The sequence below is a fragment of the Cnephaeus nilssonii genome (genome assembly GCF_951640355.1).
Source record: "Cnephaeus nilssonii genome assembly, chromosome: 5".
Taxonomy (NCBI): Eukaryota; Metazoa; Chordata; class Mammalia; order Chiroptera; family Vespertilionidae; genus Cnephaeus; species Cnephaeus nilssonii.
The window spans coordinates 81,252,242-81,277,201 of record NC_137076.1 but is presented as its reverse complement, the minus strand read 5'-3'; the positions used below and the strand labels follow the sequence as shown (position 1 = coordinate 81,277,201).

General features: G+C 42.8%; 4 protein-coding genes across 4 annotated transcripts; all 4 read right to left on the bottom strand.

The window, feature by feature from the left end:
• Positions 1 to 1,362: 1,362 nt before the first annotated feature.
• LOC307099476 (protocadherin beta-12) lies at positions 1,363 to 3,759 on the bottom strand (the record flags this gene model as incomplete). Its single annotated transcript, XM_079771061.1, has 1 exon — positions 1,363 to 3,759. The coding sequence occupies one exon, from the start codon at positions 3,757 to 3,759 to the stop codon at positions 1,363 to 1,365; it is 2,397 nt and encodes a 798-aa protein (XP_079627187.1).
• A 5,242-nt stretch (positions 3,760 to 9,001) lies between these two features.
• LOC307099470 (protocadherin beta-10-like) lies at positions 9,002 to 11,656 on the bottom strand (the record flags this gene model as incomplete). The annotated part of the gene is made up of 1 exon (XM_079771055.1): positions 9,002 to 11,656. The coding sequence occupies exon 1, from the start codon at positions 11,411 to 11,413 to the stop codon at positions 9,002 to 9,004; it is 2,412 nt and encodes an 803-aa protein (XP_079627181.1). The 5' UTR covers positions 11,414 to 11,656.
• Positions 11,657 to 13,926: 2,270 nt separating this feature from the next.
• On the bottom strand, positions 13,927 to 16,494 carry PCDHB16 (protocadherin beta 16). Its single transcript, XM_079771058.1, has one exon. It carries the CDS (start codon positions 16,331 to 16,333, stop codon positions 13,937 to 13,939), a length of 2,397 nt encoding a protein of 798 aa, XP_079627184.1. The 5' UTR covers positions 16,334 to 16,494; the 3' UTR covers positions 13,927 to 13,936.
• A 5,311-nt stretch (positions 16,495 to 21,805) lies between these two features.
• LOC307099472 (protocadherin beta-7-like) lies at positions 21,806 to 24,202 on the bottom strand (the record flags this gene model as incomplete). Its single annotated transcript, XM_079771057.1, has 1 exon — positions 21,806 to 24,202. The coding sequence occupies one exon, from the start codon at positions 24,200 to 24,202 to the stop codon at positions 21,806 to 21,808; it is 2,397 nt and encodes a 798-aa protein (XP_079627183.1).
• Positions 24,203 to 24,960: the final 758 nt, after the last annotated feature.

Here is a 24,960-nt window from a genome sequence, read left to right as displayed (position 1 = left end):
TATATACAATATAATTTTTCTATTGGCTATAATTGTTTAAGTTTGAAAATCAGTGCCCTCTGTGTGTGTGTGTTTGTGTGTATGTGTGTGTGTGTGTACACAGGAGACAAAAAATTATACACAGTAGCACCCAAGCCCAATTTATGCTATACAAAATATTATTCAGGTGCCAATTTTCAACTGGATTGCATTATAGCTTTGGAACATTCATGAGACATCTGGAAGATTATAATTTCACTAGAGGCCCAGTGCATGATTGAATCATGCACGTGTAGGGTCCCCTACATGCTTTCGCTTTTGATCGCGGTGGAGCTGGGTGCCTGGTGCCAGAGCAGACAGGCACCCAGCTCCCCCGCTTTTGATGGTCCTCGGTGGCTGGACTTGAGCTCGCTGCCCCAGAGGCCCCTTCTGTTCCACAGCACTGCTGGCCCAATCGGCTACCCCGGCCACCCCGAGTCCCACCCCCTGCGCCTCCCTCTGGCCCAATCATGGGCATAGCAGAGTGATGGTAATTTACATATTATCATTTTATTAGGTAGGATATTCTAAGATTCTCTGAGTGGTCACAATATCAATGTGCCTTCACAATCATGCTCCAGAAAGAATAATGAAGAGATGCTGAAAAAATTGACCTTTATAAAAAGTTGACTACACTCATGCTTGTATCATAGGACATGAATTTTCAGGTATATTTTCAATAGTAATAAACCTTTTTAAATGTCAACTAAAATGCAGTGAATTTTTAAAGAAAGAAAAGTAGCATTTCTGAATACAACCATGATTAAACCACAAGAAAAAAGCAAAAAAGAAGAAATGCTTGAACACTTAAAATACTTTGAAAGTGGTCTGCATTATTTTACCATAAGCCTAATTGTGGGTGAGAGTTCAATTGCAGAGAGGGTCAGGGACAAACAGTGACTTGGTATTGTTATTTAAGGAGGCAAATTAATTACAAATGAAGACCTTCTGGGTTAGAGAATAAATCGCCACCTTATTACAACCACAAATAATGATAAACATTCACTTAAAAGTAAAGGTGGGTAGAACATGCGAAAATATAAAACTAACCTCAGTGCAATTTTAAATATACACATATTGAATCCTGGGTGGTGAGGCTCAGTTGACTGAGCATCTTCCCATGCACTGAGAGATCACCTGCTAGATTCCCAGTCAGGGCACATCTCCAGGTTGCTGCTCAATCTCCAGTAGGGGGTCATGCAAGAGTCAGCCTATCAATGTTTTTCTCCCTCTCTAAAGTCAATTTTAAGACATATTTAAAATACTCACAAATTGGGAGAGAAAACATTGGTATGGAAGTGGCACAAAATAAAAATACATATGGGGTATAAAAGGTAATTATGGTCACTTAATATTGAATCCAAAGCTATTGTGGAAGGTAGGATTTTCCTCTAGTTCTTTCCCGGAGAACTGGGTCGGGAGGTTAGGGATAATTGGCTTCAGAAATTTAAACTCATCTGTCCCAGTACCTCCCATCAGACACACCTCATACTGGTAGCTCTGGGACAGGGTCCCTGTGCCGCTGACGTCCACCAGGTGGCCCGGAAGGTGGCCCTCAGGCACCGAGCAGCCACCCACCCAGGCCGCCCTGCTCCGCCTGCACAGCCGCACCGCGATGAACGCCAGCACCGAGAACAGGAACAGCGACGACACCGACGCCAACGCGATCACCAGGTACACGGTCAGCGGGTCGGCCTGCGCCTGCTCGGCCGTCGCTTCGGGCAGCGGCAGGTAGGGCTGCGAGAAGCCCTCCACCAGCAGCACGTGCAGCGTGACGCTGGCAGACAGCGCGGGCTCGCCATTGTCCTTGACCAGCACCACCAGCCTGTGCTTGGCCGCGTCGCGCTCGCCCAGCAGCCGCGCCGTGCGCACCTCGCCATTGTGCGCCCACACGCCGAACAGCCCGGGCTCCGTGGCCCGGAGCAGCTGGTACGACAGCCAGGCGTTCTGGCCCGAGTCTGCGTCCACCGCCACCACCTTGCTCACCAGGTAGCCCGGCTCGGCCGCCCTGGGCACCAGCTCGGTGCAGGGCGCAGAGCCGTTCTGCAGCGGGTACAGCACGAAGGGCGAGTTGTCGTTGGCGTCCAGCACCTGCACGCGCACCAGCGCCTGGCTGCTCAGCGCGGGCGACCCGCGGTCCGTGGCGCCCACGCCGAACTCGAACGCCTGCAGGGCCTCGAAGTCCAGCGCCCTCAGGGCGAACAGGTGGCCGTTGTCCGCGTTGATGGACACCAGCGAGGCCAGGGGCAGCTGCGGGTCGTGGGGCGGCAGCAGCGAGTAGGTGACCTGGGCGTTGGCGCCCGCGTCCCTGTCTGTGGCGCTGACGCTGCCGATGTGCAGGGCGGGGCTGTTGTTCTCGCGGAGGAACAGGGTGTAGGAGGTTTGGGTGAAGGCGGGGGCGTTGTCGTTGACGTCAGAGACCAACAGGGTTATGTTGTGCTGGGTTTTCAGCCTGGGGGTCCCCATGTCGGTGACGGTGATGGTGATGTTGTACTGGGCCCTGCTTTCTCTGTCCAGTGCTCCCTCCGTTTCCAATGTGTAGTAATTCTTTACTGAAGATTTTAGTATGAACGGGACATCTTCTGGGATAGAACAAAGCATCCTCCCATTGTCCCCAGAATCTCTGTCTAGGATACTAAAAACCAGAACCACAGTCTCAGATGAGTTTTCTGGAATTGGACTAGTAATTGATGACACGGTGACTTCAGGAGCATTGTCATTTATATCCATCACCTGAATTCTGACTGTCGATTTTCCAAAAAGGCCTCCCCCATCTGTGGCTTGTATTATTATTGAATATGAATCAATTGTTTCAAAATCCAAATATGCCATTAAACTAACTTCTCCAGACTTTTGATTAATTTCAAATGTTTTTTGAACATCTTCTGAGGCATGGGAAAAAGTATATGATATTTCTCCATTTTTTCCAGAGTCCAAGTCCCAAGCTGAGACGGTGACAACCAGTGAGCCTAGTAAGCTATTTTCCGGAATCTTCACCTCATAAAAGGGCTGCTCAAACTCCGGGGAGTTGTCATTAGTGTCCAAGACCACCACCCGAACTAAGGCCGTCCCAGACCTGGGCGGAGACCCACCATCCAGAGCAGTGAGGATGAAACTGAGCTCCGACTGCTCTTCATAATCCAGCGCCTTGTCCAGAACTAACTCTGGGTATTTTCTATTGTCTGGATTGATTCTCATTTTAACGTGAAAATGAGAGTTGGGGCTTATTGTGTAGCTTTTCAGAGCATTGATTCCTACATCTAAATCCTTCGCACTTTCTAGTAAGAACACAGCGCCTACAGGACTATTCTCTGGGATTTCTAGGAGCATTTCTTTTTCTAAGAAGACAGGAGAGTGGTCATTTATATCCCTGACTTGGAGCTCAATCTGTAAAAACTGCAAAGGGTTTTTCATGAATACCTGGAAATGCAGAACACAGGGCTCGGTGGAGCCACAGAGCTCCTCCCGGTCTAGCGCTTCGCTTAAGAGCAAATCCCCGGTGTTTACGTCCAGCTGCAAATGGTGTTTGTTATCATTAGAGACCACCCGAGCCCCCCTTGAGAACAGCTCACCCACATCCAGTCCTAGGTCCTTTGCCAAATTGCCTACAAAGCTCCTGCTCTTCATTTCCTCTTCCACCGAAAAGCGCCCAGACTCAGAGTCGGCCTGAGACATTTCCAGAAAAACAAAGAACAGCAGGACTTGCCTTATCCGCAGGGTGCCAGCTCCTCCGTTCTCCATAGCTCCTTTCCCCAAGGCTTTCTGCAGAATCGCTTCAGCTCCACTTCGCAGTTCTGGGAAATGTGCCTCTGCTATGTCCACCGAATCTTAGGAAGGTCTAAGGATTTTAACCTTTTTGGATAGCGTCTAGTTCGCCTCCTTAAGGCTCATTGTTTTTATCTCCCCGATGCTCTGTGTGCAGTGGGTAACAGTGTCATCAGCGTAGTGTTTCTCCCCACGATATTATCCTGCAGCGCCACCATGCGTCTCCACAGATTTTCAGTTTGGTGAAAGCTACCTAAATTCCATTCACATAATGTCCTCTAGAAACAAATGTTGTATTCATTGTGTTTAAGTGATTGCAAATATATTATATCTTCCATAAGAATTGATTTATACTCTTTGTAGTTTTTGATGCTGTTAGTATTTGTTTTAACGCATTTAAGTGTCCCACCCCACTCTCCCAACCACGGAAAGTGCTCAGTTGTGGTGAATACAGAAATACAAGATAAAATTCCTGGCCTCCAAGAGCTTGTACGCTTTCTGAGAAGATTGAAAGCCTGAAATAAGGAGAGTATAAATGACTGTTAAACTGAGCAAAAGCCCATCACTACCTGGCTTTCTTTAGGTGGTAAGGGAAAGGTAAAGTGTACATGAGTCATTTCAGAAGTCCCCTCAGAAGATATGAAACTGGCTTAATCATGAGATGGGACATATATAGATAGTTGTTGTAGCACAAGAAGACATTTCATTAGACTTCTTTGATATCAATGACTTGTGAACTGGAAGAAATTAAGTAAAAGCTATTGGAGTGGAACACATTATGTAAATCTATAATTTAGTTCTAGTTTCTCATAATTTACAACAAAATTAATAAGTACACAAACACAAATATGTTATTTGAAGCAGGATTACTTCTAAAATTGGTTTCCTTCAGGTTCCCAAGATTTATTCTGGCTACAACTATGGTGATCTGCTTTTTCTTTCAGCCCAGAGGGAGGAGAGATATTTTCTTTACCAATCATAGAACAAAAACTTAGTTTTACTCTGATTAGACCAACTAAGATCATATACCTGCTACTGAAGCAATCTTGTTTCAAGAGGTATAGAATCATAGGTGGAGATTTTAATCTCAGAATCTGAAGACCCATCTTTGGCCTTTGCTTTGTTTTAATTCTGTCTCTGACCACATCGTACTAGCTAAAGGGCATGGTTGCTACATAATGAGAGAGATTCTTTGGAATAGATGCCAGGAGCTCAGCAATAATGTGCACTATAGGAGGTCTCAAAAGTGCTATCAAAAATGGAGATCTAACAAGTTTGCATTTTTAACATGTTAAGTACAAATTACATTCTTAAAAAATGTTAGTTACATGGTTGAAAATCAATCACTACAAAAGGGTAGAAATTTAAAAATAAGTGGATTACTACACAAAGTTATTCTCCCTTCTTTTAAAATACCCTCTACAATGATAAAAATAAAAATGGTATAACTCACAAAGACTAAGAATGTGCAAATGAACACATATATATTTGATAACAATAAGCAGATGGAAGGGCAGCTGACTTAGCAGTTCTAAGAAATATCTAAAGTAAAGTTCTTGCATTGGAGATATTCACAATAAACCAGTGAATTTGTCTCACATTACCCCATTTAGGTACAAGCTTTTGAGGAAACAAGTGTATAAGAAGACTGATGTCAGTTGAGGACTAAACATAAGTTGTTAGTTGAATGTACATATATAGGAAAGTTGAATTCTCAGATTCCATTATCCTACATAGGAAAAAAAAACCTCAGGGCCAGAAAATGGAAAATTTATTCAATTGAGAAATTAAATGGGACTATGTCTAGTTTTGGAGACCTTAGGCAGAGCTGAATGCAGGTATGAGGCGTGAAAGTAAAAATAGAAAGATTAAGCAAAAATGTATCCTGCAAGGTGATACAAACAATACTCTCCAATTGTAAGACACAAGGCATATGCCAGATCCTCTCCCTAACTCTCTCTCTTACAGAAGATATTGCAGAATTCTAATCTGAAGGATATGAAATTCACAGATAAAAACTTCATCATACTGATATTTGAGGACCTCCCAAGGGAGTAGCTCTATCCTACATGGTTACTTTAGAGTGAAGCCCTGCCGCCAACAGGCCTCAAATATTCACAAAGAGCTGACTGTCAGCACTATGATTTTCGTCTTTCTTAAATATGGGAAGAGAGACAAAGACCACAAGACATTTGAGGAAATACCTACGCGTGACATAAAAAGGCCAAAATCACCACAAAAAAAGTAACATCAGGAAACAAGTATATATAATAAAGAAAACAGAAACAAAGTCTTTAAAATGTATAGTAAAATCTAGTAAGAGTTAATACTTACTGAGTACTTACTTTTTTGCTACTGATTGTTCTAGTGCCATATATGTGTGTATACCCATTTAATCTTAACAAACTGTATGAAGTATATAATCTTATTGTTACATAAAGAGTAGATTAGAGCTTAAGTGCCCCTTTCTAGCTATATAATCTTGGGTAAGTTCTTAAATTTCCTGTGATTATCCCATTTTTAAAATAGGTATAACAGTTTTACTGAATAATTAATTTTTTTGCATAGTGCATTTTAAAAGAATAACTAGATTGATTACAGACAAGAGAGATATTACATTTATAAATCTATAACAGGATGCTGTGAAAAATACTCATAAAACACAAACAGCTCTCAAAAATATTTGCAAGCCCCAAAAGAAAACAAATATAAGAATTGGATGATAAAAAAATTGTCCAAAAAGTAGAACAAGAGACAAAGAAAAAATAAAGAAAAAAATAGAGTATTAGAGATTCAATCCTAGAGATCCAATATTTAACTAATGAGATTCTGGTTAAAATGAGAATGTAGAAAATTCAAGGGAGAAATTGTGAAGGAAACAACAAGAAAATTTATCAGAATTGAATGAGGATCTAAACATAAATGGGGTACACCCAGGTGCCCATAATAATACATAGCTGACACTAAGGAATTTTCAGAAATCAAGGGAAAAGTTTCCAATGCACCCACAATGGGAAAAAAAACCAAAACACAATGGATTGACATTAAAAGAGATAGGAATCAGAATGGAATCAGAAGAACAGCAACTGTGTATATAATCAGTAGATGTAATATGCTTTCAAAATCTGAGGGAAAATTATTTTTAAGCAAAACTTTATACCCAGCCAAACTATCAATCAAATGGAAAGAAAATGACAATACCTTCATAAGGTAAGTTGTCTGCATCCATTTTTATGAAACTACTAGAGGCTCTCGGCCTGGCCTGCAGGGATTGGGCAGAAACCAACTCTCTGACACACACCCCCAAGGGGTCCCAGATTGCAAGAGGGCGCAGGCCAGGCCAAGGAACACCACTGGTGCTCCGGGCCCGGGAGGGACCACGGGAGGGCTCTAGGTTGTGTCTAGCGGACTGGCCCAGTCCCAATTGGCCGGACCCCAGCAGCAAGCTAACCTACTGGTGGGAGCATCTGCCCCCTGGTGGTCAGTGCATGTCATAGCAACTGGTCAAATGGTCAAATGAATGGTCAGACACTTAGCATATTAGGCTTTTATTATATAGGAATAAGAGATGTGTGTCAGCTAAATAAGGGAGTTAACCAAAAAAGAAGAATACTCTAGATTTTGTAAAAGGGAACCCAATAGGGGAAAGTATTAAAAGAAAAAAAGCCCTCTAGAGTGACTGCTTATACAGCAACCAGTATAAATGAAGCAGATATATGAAGGGATGTGTGGAAGATCTCAAGGAAATAAATATAATTAATAGATATCTGGTATATTTGAATATTTGAGGAGAAAGATTAATATTCAAATGAAAAATAATGTGAAAAATTAATACCAGTAAGTAGAAAATTCTGTAAGTAAAAACAACAATCATCAAGTCTAGAAAAAATGTTTTTCAAGAAAGTAAATGTAATCATAGTATTCCAACATGTATTCTGAAATAATCATAGCTGTAGTATAGACAAAAACAATTCGTTTAAAAAACTCCATGACTACTCTATTGGGAAAACAGGGGAAAGGAAATGAGCAATGTATGTGTGTTTGTTAGTTAGAAAGTAAAAAAGTTAAATCCTTTTTTATCATAGGAAGAGGCAATTAAAGTATAAAACTGAATGTCAAGATAGAACATATAAACATATTACTTAGGAATATTGAGATCAGCTCTAGAGAAACCACTTATAGAAAGTATCTGGAGATTTTAAAAATCTATTTTTTTTCTTTATGACTTTAGTACATCTTGAGTTTTGAATTTGATAATTAAACAAATTTACAAAATAAAATGAAAAGTAAGTATCTTTTCAACAGTTCACCAACGTTCTCACATTCAAACTTTCAAAATGATTTTATTTATATTAATTTTCATGCAGGTTATTACATTTTATTTGAATTATATGACATGTTCTATTTCACATATCAGCAAAAGTGAACATTAGAAAATACTGGGTAAGAGTAGTGTATGTAAAGGAAATGACATAATAATATAAACAAGGATATTATTGGAGTCCAACATTGCTCACAAAATGATGCTTCATTTTATCATAACAGAATAATAGAGAACTACTTCTTTTTAAATGCTATGCTTTAGAACTAGATGACATGGATTTCTAACAGGATTAAACACAATGTTAGAATAAGGTCAGAAGTGCATGTATGTCTTCTTACATGGAGAAAATACAATAGATGGGTGGGTAGAATAATCAGATGCAGTCTGTGAAATATACTAAGAGAAAAATAAAAACCTGTTTTCTAGAATGAGAAATAACAAAATCACTGTACATTATCAAAGAATTAAACCTTAAAACGATTATTTTAAAATGGGTACTAATTAAACTAACTGTTGATTAATGCAAATATGCTAAAAGAACACTGTAAAAAACATAAAGTAGTTTAAAATTAGGTTTGCCCGGCCTTGTGGCTCAGTGGTTGAGCATCACCCATGAACCAGAGATCAAGGTTCCATTCCGGGTCAGGGTATATGCCAGGGTTACAGGCTCGATCCCCAGTAGGTGGCCTGCAGGAGGCAGCAGGTCAATGATTCTCTATCATTGATGTTTCTATCTCCCTCTCCCTTTTTCTCTCCGAAAATTAAAAAAAAAAAAGATGAAAAAATATTAGGCTTGAAGTTGCATAATAATTTAACGTGGAGTTTTAAAACTAAACTAATATTTATGTAGTTGTAAAACACTTCAAAAGTACATGAAAATATAAAAAAAAATTACTAAAAATTAAATCCAAAGCTATTTCGTAAGGTGGGGTTTTCTTCACTATTCCTCTCAAGGTCCTGTTCCTGAATATTGGGAAGAATTGGCTTCAAAAACTTGAACTCGCTGGTCCCTGAGCCTCCCGTCAGACATACCTCATACTGGTAGCTCTGCGACAGGGTCCCCGTGCCGCTGACGTCCACCAGGTGGCCCGGAAGGTGGCCCTCAGGCACCGAGCAGCCACCCACCCAGGCCGCCCTGCTCCGCCTGCACAGCCGCACCGCGATGAACGCCAGCACCGAGAACAGGAACAGCGACGACACCGACGCCAACGCGATCACGAGGTACACGGTCAGCGGGTCGGCCTGCGCCTGCTCGGCCGCCGCTTCGGGCAGCGGCAGGTAGGGCTGCGAGAAGCCCTCCACCAGCAGCACGTGCAGCGTGACGCTGGCAGACAGCGCGGGCTCGCCATTGTCCTTGACCAGCACCACCAGCCTGTGCTTGGCCGCGTCGCGCTCGCCCAGCAGCCGCGCCGTGCGCACCTCGCCATTGTGCGCCCACACGCCAAACAGCCCGGGCTCCGTGGCCCGGAGCAGCTGGTACGACAGCCAGGCGTTCTGGCCCGAGTCTGCGTCCACCCCCACCACCTTGCTCACCAGGTAGCCCGGCTCGGCCGCCCTGGGCACCAGCTCGGTGCAGGGCGCAGAGCCGTTCTGCAGCGGGTACAGCACGAAGGGCGAGTTGTCGTTGGCGTCCAGCACCTGCACGCGCACCAGCGCCTGGCTGCTCAGCGCGGGCGACCCGCGGTCCGTGGCGCCCACGCCGAACTCGAACGCCTGCAGGGCCTCGAAGTCCAGCGCCCTCAGGGCGAACAGGTGGCCGTTGTCCGCGTTGATGGACACCAGCGAGGCCAGGGGCAGCTGCGGGTCGTGGGGCGGCAGCAGCGAGTAGGTGACCTGGGCGTTGGCGCCCGCGTCCCTGTCTGTGGCGCTGACGCTGCCGATGTGCATGGCGGGGCTGTTGTTCTCGAGGAGGAACAGGGTGTAGGAGGTTTGGGTGAAGGCGGGGGCGTTGTCGTTGATGTCGGAGACCAGCAGGGTTATGTTGTGCTGGGTTTTCAGCCTGGGGGTTCCCAAATCAGTGACAGTGATGGTGATGTTGTACTCTGCTTGGCTTTCTCTGTCCAGAGCTCCTTCTGTCATTAGAATGTAAAAATTCTCCACAGAGGGTTTCAGAAGGAATGGCAGATTATCTTGAATGGAGCAAATCATTTTCCCATTTTCTCCAGAGTCTCTGTCTTTAATCCTAAAAACAGCCAATATCATCTCGGGAGAGTTCTCCGGAACATGGTTGGAAAGTGATGACATGATCAGCTCAGGGGGATTGTCATTGGTGTCTAATACCTCAACCAAAACCGTACACCTTGCAGAAAGGCCACCACCGTCGACTGCCTGTATATTTATTTTGTAAGACTTCACTAGCTCATAATCAAGCAACACTCTGAGAACGATTTCCCCAGAAAAGGGATTGATTTGAAAGGTTGAGCGAATATCTTCAGAAGCATCAAAAAATGAGTAGGCTATGTCTGCATAGATTCCAGAGTCTACATCTGCTGCAGAGACTGTAGCAATAATGGAACCCACTGGGCTGTTCTCTGGAGCCTGGGTCTGGTAGATTGCCTGAGAAAACTGTGGGGCATTGTCATTGACATCCAGGATCACAATGCGTACAGTGGAGGTCCCAGACCTGGGTGGAGACCCGCCATCGAGTGCTGTGAGTGTTAAACTGAGCTCTTGCTGCTTCTCCCTATCCAGCGCCTTGTCCAACACTAGCTCTGGAAATATCATGCCTTCATCACTGTCACCAATTTTAATATGGAAAAAAGAGTTGGGATTGATGGTGTAGTTTTGGATACCGTTAAGTCCTCCATCTGAATCCTGTGCTCTTTCTAGTCGAAATGTTGTCCCTTCAGCTGTATTTTCTATTATTTTTAAGACTGTTTCTTTGTCTTGAAACACTGGTGAATGATCATTTATGTCCCTGACCCTCAGCTCAGCCCGGTAAATCTGAAAGGGGTTATCCATTAAAATTTGGAAATACAGCATACAGGGTTCTTTGGGGCCACACAGCTTCTCCCGATCCAGTATCTCATTTGTGAACAAATCCCCAGTATGAGAGTCCAGGAGCAAGTGTTGTTTGTTATCATCAAAGACCACCCGGGCTCCCCTTGCAACCAGCTCCCGATCCCCTAGCCCCAGATCCTTTGCCAGATTGACCACAAACGATCCTCTCTCTGTTTCCTCTGTCACTGAATATCGTCCAAACACAGATCCTGCCAAGGATACTCTCCAAAACAGAAAGAGAAATAGGACTTGCCTTTGTCTTGGGCAGCACAACCCTCTAGCCTCCGTAGCTTCTTCTGAACACATCTTTTGTCAATATCGGTCACAATCACAGCTCCCAGCACAAAGAAACAGCAGTTTCAAACCCCAGACCTACACCATGGAGTGGCAGGGGTCTAGAATTTTGTTTGCTTTCCGCAGTCTTGAGCAGCTATGGCTTTTCTCCCAGCCTGCCCGCTGCGTTCTTCCTTTTTTTGTCAGTGACTTCTGCAGCATTCTTAGTTCAATTCTTTATTCTGTCTCTTTAGCCTGCAGCGCCACCGTCTGGCTTCCAACAGACTCAAATGGCTGTACCCAAAGTGTGTGCATTTATATTTATACATTTCTTCCTTAGTGGATCATTTAACTATTCCATTTTTCTTGTGTTTGTTTTGTAAAATATAATGTTGAGATAGAAAACTGGTCAAGTTGTTGAGATTTTTCATTGTTTCATGAGGAAAGTAAAAAGAAGAGTTGCAAAAAGAATGTTTCTAGCAGTTAACTCTGTGCACCTTATTGTGCTATATTTAGCTGTGTATTGGGCCTCCCACTTCTGAAACTACCCCTGTGCAATGTCAGGAACCAAAGGGAAAATTGTAGTGACTTCTGAGATTACCAAATTAATAGGTTTTCCTTTTTCAGAAACATTGTGGATAGGAACATCAAGAACTGACCAAAGAAACTTGTTTCACAGTTTCTTCAACAAATTTCTTCAAAACATAATTACTCTGCCTAAATAGAGTCATCACTCTATAATCTAGAAGAGAGCATTTAAGTTGTCCCTTCTCCGTGCTACCATAAAATCTTGTATAACTCTCCTGTACATATTATTGTTTCCTGTTTCATGCCAATCTGTCCCTACTTAGGGATGGAAACTATGTCTTTGTTATCTTTCGTTGGCAAATCAGACACTCACTAAATGCTTGCTATATTCAGGCATGCATAAATGAACCCTTGAGTAGGATAAACACAATTTTCAGTGCCTTTAAATCCTTGCTGTTTAAAAATTGTATTCCTTCACTTATTCTTTTGCAATTTTGTTCCCTTTCTTTAATATGTCTTTGTTTTTTCTTACATTAGCTGTAAGGTTACTTGAAGAATTAAAGAAGGGACTGACCTTTATTTTAATCGTGCCCTTAATTAAAATATAGTGTGATTTAATTTCTCTTCACCAAAGAAAGGAAGGCAAAGAGTAGACCACACAAATGCCTATTCTAATACCACTGAAAGTAAGAACAGCATTGTAACACCTGCCTCATATAGACTTTTATTAAAAAGCCTAATATTTAGAAAGAAACTCTATTTTTCTGATAATAAATAAGAGATACAGAATAAATTGAGGTATGTTATACAGGGAAAAGGCTAACTACTGCCAAAAACACTCTGATTGTTGAACATAAAAGCCACACTATAGAAACTTCTGCTTGCTGATTTCTACTGTTTTCTTTTCAAGTGAATAGGACTGCATTGTTAGTCATTAAAAACTTAATAAGGATCTCTGATTTTTTCATACAGAATTAAAAGCAAAAAATTATTAAATATTTCTATATGGTGCTGTAAAAATGCCTAAACTTCGCTTTTTTGGTCTCGAAACTTAAACACATATGCACGTATTTGATATCTTACAATGTTGTTTCTTTATATTTTTAGATAAAGCTGATTAGACATTTATTTATCATATCATAACAGGAATACTATATCTTAAATAGGCAGATACTAATTCAGGGAAAATAAAACTGTTTTAAAAAGCAACATAGTTTCAGAAAATTGGTATAATAAAAACTGAGATGATAAACTAGCAAATATATCAGTTTTAAAAGGAAAATAGCCCTGGTCCATCTTGCTAAGTGGTTAGAGCATTGGCCCCTTCACTGAAAGGTCACTGGTTCAATGCCCAGTCTTGTAGGTTCGATCCCTAGTCCATGTGGCTATTGGTGAGACACATGTGAGATATCAATATTTCATGCTCTCCCCTTCCACTCTCTCTAATAACCAATGGAAAAAATATCCTTGGGTGAGGATTAACAAAATAATAATAAATAGAAGTATTAGAAAATAAATGTACAGATCACAAGCAGCAGATTATTTTAATAATTGAAGTTCTAGAAAAGAACTAAAATTAAAATGTAAATTAAAAGTCAATAATAACATTTATAGGGTAGAAAAATTGAATGACATCAATGTTAAGGTAAAATTTATTTTATTCATTGAAATTCTATTGAAAAATACTTCACTGAGCTAAAGAATAAGGAAAATAAAACTTCTGAAGTTAAGCATAAAATTGGTAATTGAGGGTGAAATAGAGAAAATTAAACAACACCTTATTGGTGGTGGGCAAAAATAACCTAGTTAGTTTACAAAATATGTTAGAAGCTAATGTCTTTATTAACTATGTTCCTATCAATAATTAATTCCCAAAGCTAGTCGAAAAGAAGGGATTTTCTTCCACTTACCCCCCTGCTCTGGGATTTGAGATTGGGGATAACTGGTTTTAGCAACTTTAACGGGTCCCTGAACCTCCCCTCTGACATACCTCAGTATTCCGAGAATAATAAATTAAAATTAAAAATTTTATTGGATGTTGAATCCAAAGCTATTTCTAAAGTTCTCATTCTCCTCTACATTCTTACCAGTGTCGTGGACTGGAAGATTGGGAATAATCGGCTTCAGAAATTTAAACTCATCTGTCCCAGTACCTCCCATCAGACACACCTCATACTGGTAGCTCTGGGACAGGGTCCCAGTACCGCTGACGTCCACCAGGTGTCCCGGAAGGTGGCCCTCAGGCACCGAGCAGCCACCCACCCAGGCTGCCCTGCTCCGCCTGCACAGCCGCACCGCGATGAACGCCAGCACCGAGAACAGGAACAGCGACGACACCGACGCCAACGCGATCACCAGGTACACGGTCAGCGGGTCGGCCTGCGCCTGCTCGGCCGCCGCTTCGGGCAGCGGCAGGTAGGGCTGCGAGAAGCCCTCCACCAGCAGCACGTGCAGCGTGACGCTGGCAGACAGCGCGGGCTCGCCATTGTCCTTGACCAGCACCACCAGCCTGTGCTTGGCCGCGTCGCGCTCGCCCAGCAGCCGCGCCGTGCGCACCTCGCCATTGTGCGCCCACACGCCGAACAGCCCGGGCTCCGTGGCCCGGAGCAGCTGGTACGACAGCCAGGCGTTCTGGCCCGAGTCTGCGTCCACCGCCACCACCTTGCTCACCAGGTAGCCCGGCTCGGCCGCCCTGGGCACCAGCTCGGTGCAGGGCGCAGAGCCGTTCTGCAGCGGGTACAGCACGAAGGGCGAGTTGTCGTTGGCGTCCAGCACCTGCACGCGCACCAGCGCCTGGCTGCTCAGCGCGGGCGACCCGTGGTCCGTGGCGCCCACGCCGAACTCGAACGCCCGCAGGGCCTCGAAGTCCAGCGCCCTCAGGGCGAACAGGTGGCCGTTGTCCGCGTTGATGGACACGAGCGAGGCCAGGGGCAGCTGCGGGTCGTGGGGCGGCAGCAGCGAGTAGGTGACCTGGGCGTTGGCGCCCGCGTCTCTGTCTGTGGCGCTGACGCTGCCGATGTGCAGGGCGGGGCTGTTGTTCTCGCGGAGGAACAGGGTGTAGGAGGTTTGGGTGAAGGCGGGGGCGTTGTCGTTGACGTCGGAGACCAGCAGGGTTATGTTGTGCTGGGTTTTCAGCCTGGGGTTTCCCAAGTCGGTGACGGTGATGGTGATGTTGTACTGGGCTCTTTCTTCTCTGTCTAGTGCTCTCTTCGTTACCAATGTGTAAAAATTCTTGCCTGAGGGTTTTAGAAGAAAAGGAAGCTCATCCTGGATGGTGGAAATAGTCTTCCCATTGTCTCCAGAGTCAGGATCTGAAACACTGAAAACAGCAACTACAGTCTCAGGCGAGTTCTCTGGGATGGGGCTGGTCAGTGCAGACAGGGTCACTTCTGGGGCATTGTCATTGACATCCACCACCTGCAGGAGAAGAGTGCATTTTCCTGAAAGACCTCCCCCATCAGTGGCCTTGATGAACACTTCATAAGACCGAACTGTTTCAAAATCTACTTGTTTTCTCAGTCGAATTTCTCCTGTCATAGGATTTACCTCCAAAGTTTTGCTAATATCTTCTGAGGGCTGAAAGAGTGAGTATCCTATTTTTCCATTGACTCCGCTGTCTATATCTCTGGCAGAGAGAGTGACGACCAGGGAGCCTGCGTTGCTGTTCTCAGGAATATGCACCTGGTAGAGTGGCTGCCCAAACTCAGGGGCATTATCGTTGATGTCCACCACTTCAATGCGCACCTGGGCGGTCCCATACCGAGGCGGGGAGCCGCCATCCAGCGCTGTCAGGGTTAATGCGATTTCAGGCTCCTCCTCCCGATCCAGCTCTTTGTCCAACACCAGCTCCGGATATTTTCTGCCATCGCTGAGATTGTGGGTTAAAACTTGAAAATGGGGGTTGGGACTGATTTTATAGTTCTGAACACTGTTGCTTCCTACATCCAAGTCCAGAGCATTACTCAGAGGGAATGCCATGCCTAGAGGACTGTTTTCTGGTATTTTTAGAATCATTTCTCTTTCAGTGAACACGGGAGAATGGTCATTTATGTCTTCCACCCTTAGTTCAGCCTGAAATATCTCTAAGGGATTTTCCATTAGCACTTGGAAATGTAGGACACAAGGCTCGGTGGAACCGCATAGCTCCTCTCGGTCTACTTTCTCATTTATGAGCAAATCCCCAGTCTGAACCTTGAGCTGCAAATGCTCTTTGTGCCCGTGAGAAATGATCCGGGCCCCGCGGCTGGACATCTCCGTCAACCCCAATCCCAGATCTTTCCCTAGATTTCCCACAAAGAATCCTCTCTCTGTTTCTTCCATTACGGAATAGGGCCCTAAATCGGCGCACACCCCAGACATGCTCAGCAAAACAAAGAAAACAAGGACTTGCCTTTGTCTCCGATTGCGCATCCATCCAATCGCCATTGCTCTTTTCTGAAAATTTCGCTCACAGGAGCTTCATGTATGCACGCCCAAGATCCTGGCAGCCCGTTCCCACAGTCCAGAACGGCGGAACGATGCCGGAAATAGAATTTTTAAGAGGTTTCACACTCACTTTTGCTCTGGCTGAGAAGGCTATTCTTCAGCTTCCCGGCAGTGAGAAACTGTTTGACTGGATGGCCGAGCTGCGGAGTCTATTCCTTTTTCCATCATTTAACCTGCAGCGCCACCATGCGTTCTCACTAAGTCTTACACTTTCTGGTTGAACGTTGGATACAAAATTCTCCTAATGTATAAAACAAATTGTGTTCTGTAACATTAAACACTGAGTTTTATCTTCGTGTGGTTTTTGTGTGTTAATATAGAACTTTTTATGTGTTTTTGTGTGTTCAGATAGAATTCTGTGTTGTTGCACAGGAGGAGTATAAAGCTGTTGAGGAGTAATGATTAAATAAAATAACTTAACACTTAAGCTGAAAATGATACATTTAGGAGAAAATTTTTTCCCAAATAACATTAGAACAGTTTCACAAGTACATATTTTCATGGTACATATTATAGAATTACAAATGAGTGTCCACTGCAAAATTGCAACCAGTAATGGTTCTAAAGTAAGTGTTTAACCCAATACCTTAGTAAAGAGTTGATCACGTCTTTTTTCCCAACACTTAAGCCTGAAAACTGAGCTTCTGCAATTTTCAAATTATTGGACAATTATTTCCCAAAGAGGAAGGTATCAAGGTTATACCTTACCAAGCTTCATGATTCTTTTTTTTAAATAATCACGACACAAATAATTTGTTATATTCTTTTTTATTGTCATTATGCTTTTATTTTTATTATGTTAAATTACACAAACTTTCTTCTACCTTTTTTCTTTGTTGTAATGTCTTTTTTTTCTAGAAAACAACTATTTCCCCCTCAATGTCTACTTTATATTTTCTTGTTAAAGCCTAAGATTTATATGATGGGCATTAATATTTTTCAATGAAGTGTCCAAAAGATGTAGGCTGTGTTTGTGCATGTATTTGTGTGTGCATACATATACACACATGTGTAGCATTATTAATGACTAAAAAGTCTTTTCTAGAGCATTTAGAAAAAATGGCTTGGAACAGAAGTATTAAAATGTATTTCTTTGAAAGAATTTTAAAACTGAAATTAAAAGCACCACCAACTCTCTGAGTTAGTTTTTCTGTTTGTTATGAAATGTAAGTGGGACTAGTTTTAAATATGTAAAACTTTCAAACTTCTGATAATATGAATATAATATAAAACAGCTTTAATGAGATATAACTCACATTCCATAAAATTTACAGTGTGTAATTCAGTGGCTTTTAGAGAATTCACAGAGTAATGGATTCTTTACCAGAGTCAATTTCATAACATTTTCATTGCCTCAAAAACACCAAAAATTTCAGCTATCACCTTCCTATTCCTTCATCCTTCTGCCTCAAGCCCTAGTCAACCACTAACTTCCGTTCTGACTTTCCTATTCTGAACTTTCATATGAATGCAATAAAACAATATGTGGACTTTTGTGACTGGCTTCTTCCACTTAGCATGTTTTCAAGGTTCATCCAAGTTGTAGCATATATCAGTACTTTGTTCATTTTTGCATCACGATAATATATCTCTGTATAGATACATCACATTTTTACTATGCATTCCACTGTTGATGGACATTTGAGTTGTTTCTACTTTTTAAAATATTATACAATTTATTTCTGCATGTGGTTTGTATCACCATGACTAATGCTGCTATAAACATTCATACACCAGTGTTTGTGGGGATGCATATTTTCATTTCTCTAGGAATAGACTTGCTGGGTCATATAACATATCGATGTTTAATTGAAGATCTGCCAGATTGTTTTCCAAAGCAGCTGTACCATTTTACATTTCTACCATCAGTGCACCAGCATTCCAATTTTTCCACATCTTCCCAACACTTGTTATTATCTGACATTTTGATTCCAGCCATCCTAGTGGATGTGAAGTTGTATCTCAGGATTTTGATTTTCATTGCTCTGATGAGTAATGATGTTAAACATCTTTTCATGTGCTTATTGGCCATTTGTATATCTTCCTTGGATGAATGTCTATTCAGATCTTCACCCATTTTTAAACCCGGTTATTTGTCTTTTTATAATTGAGTTTTAAGAATTCTTTATATGTCTAGATACAAGTCCCTTATCAGATTTGTATCATTGTCCCATTTTTCCACTTCTAACATTTGAATTGATTTTCAGCAAAGATTTGTGATATCTTTAGCCATTCAGTGTTTTTGTTAGTGATTTTCAGAAGTTTGTTAATTATCTTGTCTGGGGTTAAAGCATCTAATCAATGAGGCCTAAGCTCTTGGTATAAAAACCTTAATTTGAACAGAGATGGTACTACTAGACTGGGTAATTTTCTTCCAAACAGCCATCTGTAGTGGGCAGAATAATCGCCACCCACCCAAACAAGTCCACAGCCTAACTCTCAAAATTTGTAAATCTGTCATATTTCATAACAAAAGAGACTTCACAAATGCAAATAAGTTGAGGACCTTGTAAAGGGAAAATCATCCTGGATTATCTGGGTGGGACAGAATCTTTCCTGGTTTTGGTCAAAGGGAGGTGTGATTACAAAAGAATAGTCAAGGAGATACAAAGCTCCTGGGTTTGAAGAAGAAATAATGGGGTCATGAGTCAAGTAATGTAGGCAGCCTAGAAGCTAGGAAAGACCAAGAAATGGATTATCCTCTAGAGCCATAGGAAAGAAATATATTTCTGCTAACACCTTGGTTTTAGCCCAGTAAAACGCATATTTGAGATCTGATCTATAGAACTATAAGGTAATACATTTTTATTGTTTTCAGCAACTACATTTGTGATGATTTTTATAGCAGCAATGGAAACCTAGTACATAATACAAGCATAGATTTTCATGCACGTAGTAGCTGAGTCAACAAAAATTTATCAGTCTACAAGAATAATATTACCACAGAAAATGCTGAAGTATGTCTGATTCAGTTCTGGTAAACCAGTCATTCAGAATAAAGGTGTTATCTTTTTCCCTCCAGCAAACTTTTAAGAGAAGTTGACAAAGATATACGGTTAACTTTAACAGAAAATAACTGGAACCTAACACACTTTCCCTATTAAATTTCCAGAATCTCTAAATTACTTAGTGATAAAAATTCCTCCACAACATTGCCTATACTTTTCTAAAATGATTTTACTTAGGATTAATACCAGAATACAACTGCTTTAAAACAAATGGTATGCTAAAATGAATATACTATATTTAGTTTAAATAAGGGACTTACAAATATATATAATAAAGCAAGTTTGAGCTTTCCAAAGGAAATGAAAAATATATTTTAGGGATGACGGGAAAAGACTGAAGGGATAGTACAAAAAATACAACCATAGAACACTTCTAGTCTCTATTTGGGGCATTCATCTCTGCAATAATAAATGTGACATGTTGACAATGTACAGGAAGATATTCGGGCTGATTCACTTATGATGAAGATCAATTGTGCTGTCTGACCTAGCATAGATAGGTCAGTGATTCCACAAGAACTTTGAGTTTATTGGTCCAGAGCAATGTGCATTGAAACACATACAAACTATGAACCAAAAGTTACATTTCTACATAGGAGTCAGTTCATGGAATAGATGGATTTCACTTTCTTAGTTAGGAAGACAATGCTACCAGTTAACACCTGCCATTATATATAACACATGGGTTAAAAACTGGGGCATTCAATTCAAGTGGACTTAGAATAGATTTCAAATTTTTTCTTTTATTAGTCGGACTTGTGAGCAAGTTACTTAACTTTTCTTAACTTCAGCTTCTCATATGTAAAAGAGGGGACAATATGCCAACTGCCTTAAGGTTTGGCAGAAGATTAAAAAGATAATTTGTGTAAAGCACTCTATACACTACTTTTAATTAAATTAAAATTCAAAATTAAGTACTTAAAACAGATCAGTTAGCTCCGACTATACAGTTAAGATCTGTGCATTTCACGTACCATATACTGTTTTAATGAAAAATCTTAATGTTAAAGCATTAGGATTGGATTTCACTGGAGGTAGCACAAAACTAAAATGATGATGGTAGCTTAAATGAGATAGAAGTTCCTTTATTTCTCAAGTAAAAAAAAAGTTCAGAATCAGACAATCCAGGGATGACATAACGACTCTGTGATCATCAGGGACCCTCATCTCCTTAAAGTTAATTGTATACTGACTGTCTTCATCCATTATTTCCATTCTTATTGTTGCTTTATGGTCCAACATGGATGACTGTGTTCCAACCATGACTTACACATTCTAAGAAGCAAGGACTAGAGAAGGACAAAAGGAACCCCTTCCCAAATGACTCATCTTCCTTCAAACAGCTTACTTAGAAGTCTTCTACAACATCTGTATATACATCTCATTGACTACAACCTAGTCAAATGCTCCATTGTAGCTGCCATGGAGGTTCGCAAAATGTATTCTTTTGAATAAGCAAACGAATGCCCTATGTGGAATTTGGGATCTATTAGAAAGTAGAAAAAATGAATGGATATTGGTTGGCCAATGTATTTTTTGTTCATGGGTACTCAATGTTTCTCAAGTGGGAAAAGCCAAATTTGCTGCTTTGCTATTTCATCTCACTGGATAAACACTGTGTAGCTTTCCCCCTCCTTTAAACATCAATGAAACAAAATGAAAAGTAATTAAAATAATGGAATTAAAACTAACAGAGATATATTAATAAAAGGAACCATAGTAACTACAACATTTTAAGAGAAAATAATATCAAAGATAGTACTAGGAGAGCAGAATAAAATGAGCCAAATTCTCATGGTGCCAGTTCTCTTTCCTTCCTGGTTAGGCATACTTCCCTCTGAGTGTTAGTGCATTACTTCTCTTAAATAACCAATAGTTAAAAACTAATAAAAAATGAAAAATCTCAACAAAACACAGTCAATTACATATATATAAAATTCATTTTCTCAACTTTTCACTGTTTCATACTAATACATTCTAAAACTATCCCAGAACAAGGATTTGTACAATTATTAACTTCGTCAGTCTTTTGAGAGGCAAGTTTTAGGACCACTCATGTTTTATAGTAATGAAGGAATGCTAGATACCATTATTTAAAAGAAATAATGTAAGAAAATTTGCAAGGAAGCTTAGTATAATTTAAAAATTCATAATAGGTGGCAAAAATAAATCATCACCTTGAATTTACCAATTTGAAGTAGCTGGAATAAGATAAACAATTATAGTCACTGAATACTAAAACTAAAGTCATTCTTGAAGTCAGGGTTTTCCTTTACTTCTGCCCCAGAGTAATGGCCCTGGGAACTGGGCACAATAGGCTTCAGAAACTTGAACTAGCTAGTCCCTGAGCCTCCCATCAGACACACCTCAGCATTCCGAGATTAATAAATTAAAATCAAAAAATTTATTGGATATGGAATCCAAAGCTATTTCTAAAGTTCTCATTCTCCTCTACATTCTTACCAGTGTCGTGGACTGGAAGATTGGGAATAATCGGCTTCAGAAATTTAAACTCATCTGTCCCAGTACCTCCCATCAGACACACCTCATACTGGTAGCTCTGGGACAGGGTCCCAGTACCGCTGACGTCCACCAGGTGTCCCGGAAGGTGGCCCTCAGGCACCGAGCAGCCACCCACCCAGGCTGCCCTGCTCCGCCTGCACAGCCGCACCGCGACGAACGCCAGCACCGAGAACAGGAACAGCGACGACACCGACGCCAACGCGATCACCAGGTACACGGTCAGCGGGTCGGCCTGCGCCTGCTCGGCCGCCGCTTCGGGCAGCGGCAGGTAGGGCTGCGAGAAGCCCTCCACCAGCAGCACGTGCAGCGTGACGCTGGCAGACAGCGCGGGCTCGCCATTGTCCTTGACCAGCACCACCAGCCTGTGCTTGGCCGCGTCGCGCTCGCCCAGCAGCCGCGCCGTGCGCACCTCGCCATTGTGCGCCCACACGCCGAACAGCCCGGGCTCCGTGGCCCGGAGCAGCTGGTACGACAGCCAGGCGTTCTGGCCCGAGTCTGCGTCCACCGCCACCACCTTGCTCACCAGGTAGCCCGGCTCGGCCGCCCTGGGCACCAGCTCGGTGCAGGGCGCAGAGCCGTTCTGCAGCGGGTACAGCACGAAGGGCGAGTTGTCGTTGGCGTCCAGCACCTGCACGCGCACCAGCGCCTGGCTGCTCAGCGCGGGCGACCCGCGGTCCGTGGCGCCCACGCCGAACTCGAACGCCCGCAGGGCCTCGAAGTCCAGCGCCCTCAGGGCGAACAGGTGGCCGTTGTCCGCGTTGATGGACACGAGCGAGGCCAGGGGCAGCTGCGGGTCGTGGGGCGGCAGCAGCGAGTAGGTGACCTGGGCGTTGGCGCCCGCGTCCCTGTCTGTGGCGCTGACGCTGCCGATGTGCAGGGCGGGGCTGTTGTTCTCGCGGAGGAACAGGGTGTAGGAGGTTTGGGTGAAGGCGGGGGCGTTGTCGTTGACGTCGGAGACCAGCAGGGTTATGTTGTGCTGGGTTTTCAGCCTGGGGGTCCCCATGTCGGTGACGGTGATGGTGATGTTGTATTCTGCTCTGCTCTCTCTGTCCAGCGGTCTCTCTGTTACCAGGGTGTAGAAATTTTCTACTGATGGCTTCAGGACGAAGGGGAGATCATCTTGGATGGAGCACACCATCTTTGCATTGTTACCTGAATCTTTGTCTCTAATCCTAAAAACAGCCACAATAGTCTCGGCTGAGTTTTCTGCAATTGAGCTTGTAAGTGATGACATGAGTAGTTCCGGGGGGTTGTCATTGATATCGGTTACGTGGACCACCACCGTACATTTTCCAGAAAGCCCTCCACCATCCTTGGCCTGGATAGTTAGTGTGTAAGTTTGCATTTCCTCATAGTTTAATTCGGCTTTAAGATGAAGATGGCCAGATGTTGAATTGATTTGAAACGTTTTGAGAATTCTTTCAGTGGCATAAAAAAATGCATAGACTATTTCCCCATTACTTCCGGCGTCTAAATCTCTAGCTGATACGGAGACAACCAGGGAGCCAACAGGGCTGTTCTCCGGCACCTGCACCTTGTAGAGCGACTGTATAAACTCAGGGACGTTGTCATTTATGTCCACAACCTGGATGCGCACGAGGGCGGTCCCGGATCTGGGCGGAGAGCCGCCATCCAAGGCGGTGAGGGTTAAACTGAGCTCAGGCACCTCCTCTCGATCTAGCACTCGGTCCAGTACTAATTCCGGATAGATAGTCCCCTCCCCATTATCATGCACATTAACGTGGAAATAGGCATTGGCGCTGATGGTGTAGTTTCTCAAGTTGTTGGTTCCAACATCTGAATCCTGCGCCCTTTCTAGGAGAAATGCCGCCCCTGGGGTGGTGCTTTCTAATATTTTCAAAGGAATCTCTCTATCTAGAAACACTGGAGAGTGATCGTTGATGTCTCTGACCCATAGCTCAGCACGGAAAATCTGCAAAGGCTTTTCCAGTAACAACTGGAAAGGAAGCGCGCAGGGCTCTGTGGAGCCGCACAGTTCCTCTCGGTCTAATTTCTCATTTAGAAGCAAATCACCAGTAAGCGGACTGAGTAGTAAAAATTGCATATTCTGATCTGAAACGATCCTAGATCCCCGAGCTGAAAGTTCCCCCACCCCCAGCCCCAGGTCGTTTGCTAGGTTGGCCAGAAAGGTGCCTCTCTCGGTTTCCTCCGCCACAAAATACCGAAGCGGTTCAGCACCAGCCCAAGACACTCCCAGAAACACACAAAGAAGTAGGACTTGCCTTTTCTGCACCGCACGCTCCACTCCGGCCGCCATTCTTCTTTTAACCAGTCTTTCAAAGCCACTGTCACTCAGCCCCAAGCAGCTTTCAGACACAGCAGCAACGGAATCCTTAGAAATGAGCTTCTGAAAGCAATGCTTGTGGGGAGGGATCCCCACTTCCCCCAACTCCTGTTACTACGGCGTCCTTTCCTCTACCTTTCAGACAGGCCAGATTTTCTATTAACAATGGAATCTGCAACATCCTGTAGGCGAGTCTTTTCCCTCTGTCTCTTTTTAGCCAGCAGCGCCACCTTGCGTTTTGTGGACGTTATTCCCGTTTTCAAGAATAGAACAAAAAGATGGCGGATTAAAAGACCAGCAGGAGTATGTTCCCCAGGGTTTTTGCTGTTTCGTGCCATCTTTTTCCTCAAATGGTCACGGTAATGCTAGTAAGTGCTAAATCGTCCTCCCCTCTTATAATCTGAATTCATAGGAAAAAAATAAATGTTGTTTTCCTTAATCTGGGGGCATGAAATTAAACTCTGAATTCTCATCAGGAGTAGATCATAAAAAAAAAACCTTCTCCTGCTTTTAAAACTGATAGTAAAGATTATATACGAAAATGAAGAATTCATCAAAAAGACAATCTTTATTTGTTAACTGCTTAACAGTGATGCTGTTCATGCTGCAGAATAACAGGCCTTTTTTCAGGTTTTTTTTTGTGTGTGAATTCAATAATCCTTTTTGGTTTCAAGGTCTTCACTCCTTACCCAGGATATTTTCTGGAACACATTCTGTACCCCAACATTCAG

Coding starts and splice junctions, on each gene's coding strand:
- PCDHB16 (XM_079771058.1), bottom strand. CDS start 16,333: ATGGCGATTGGATGGATGCGCAATCGGAGACAAAGGCAAGTCCTTGTT.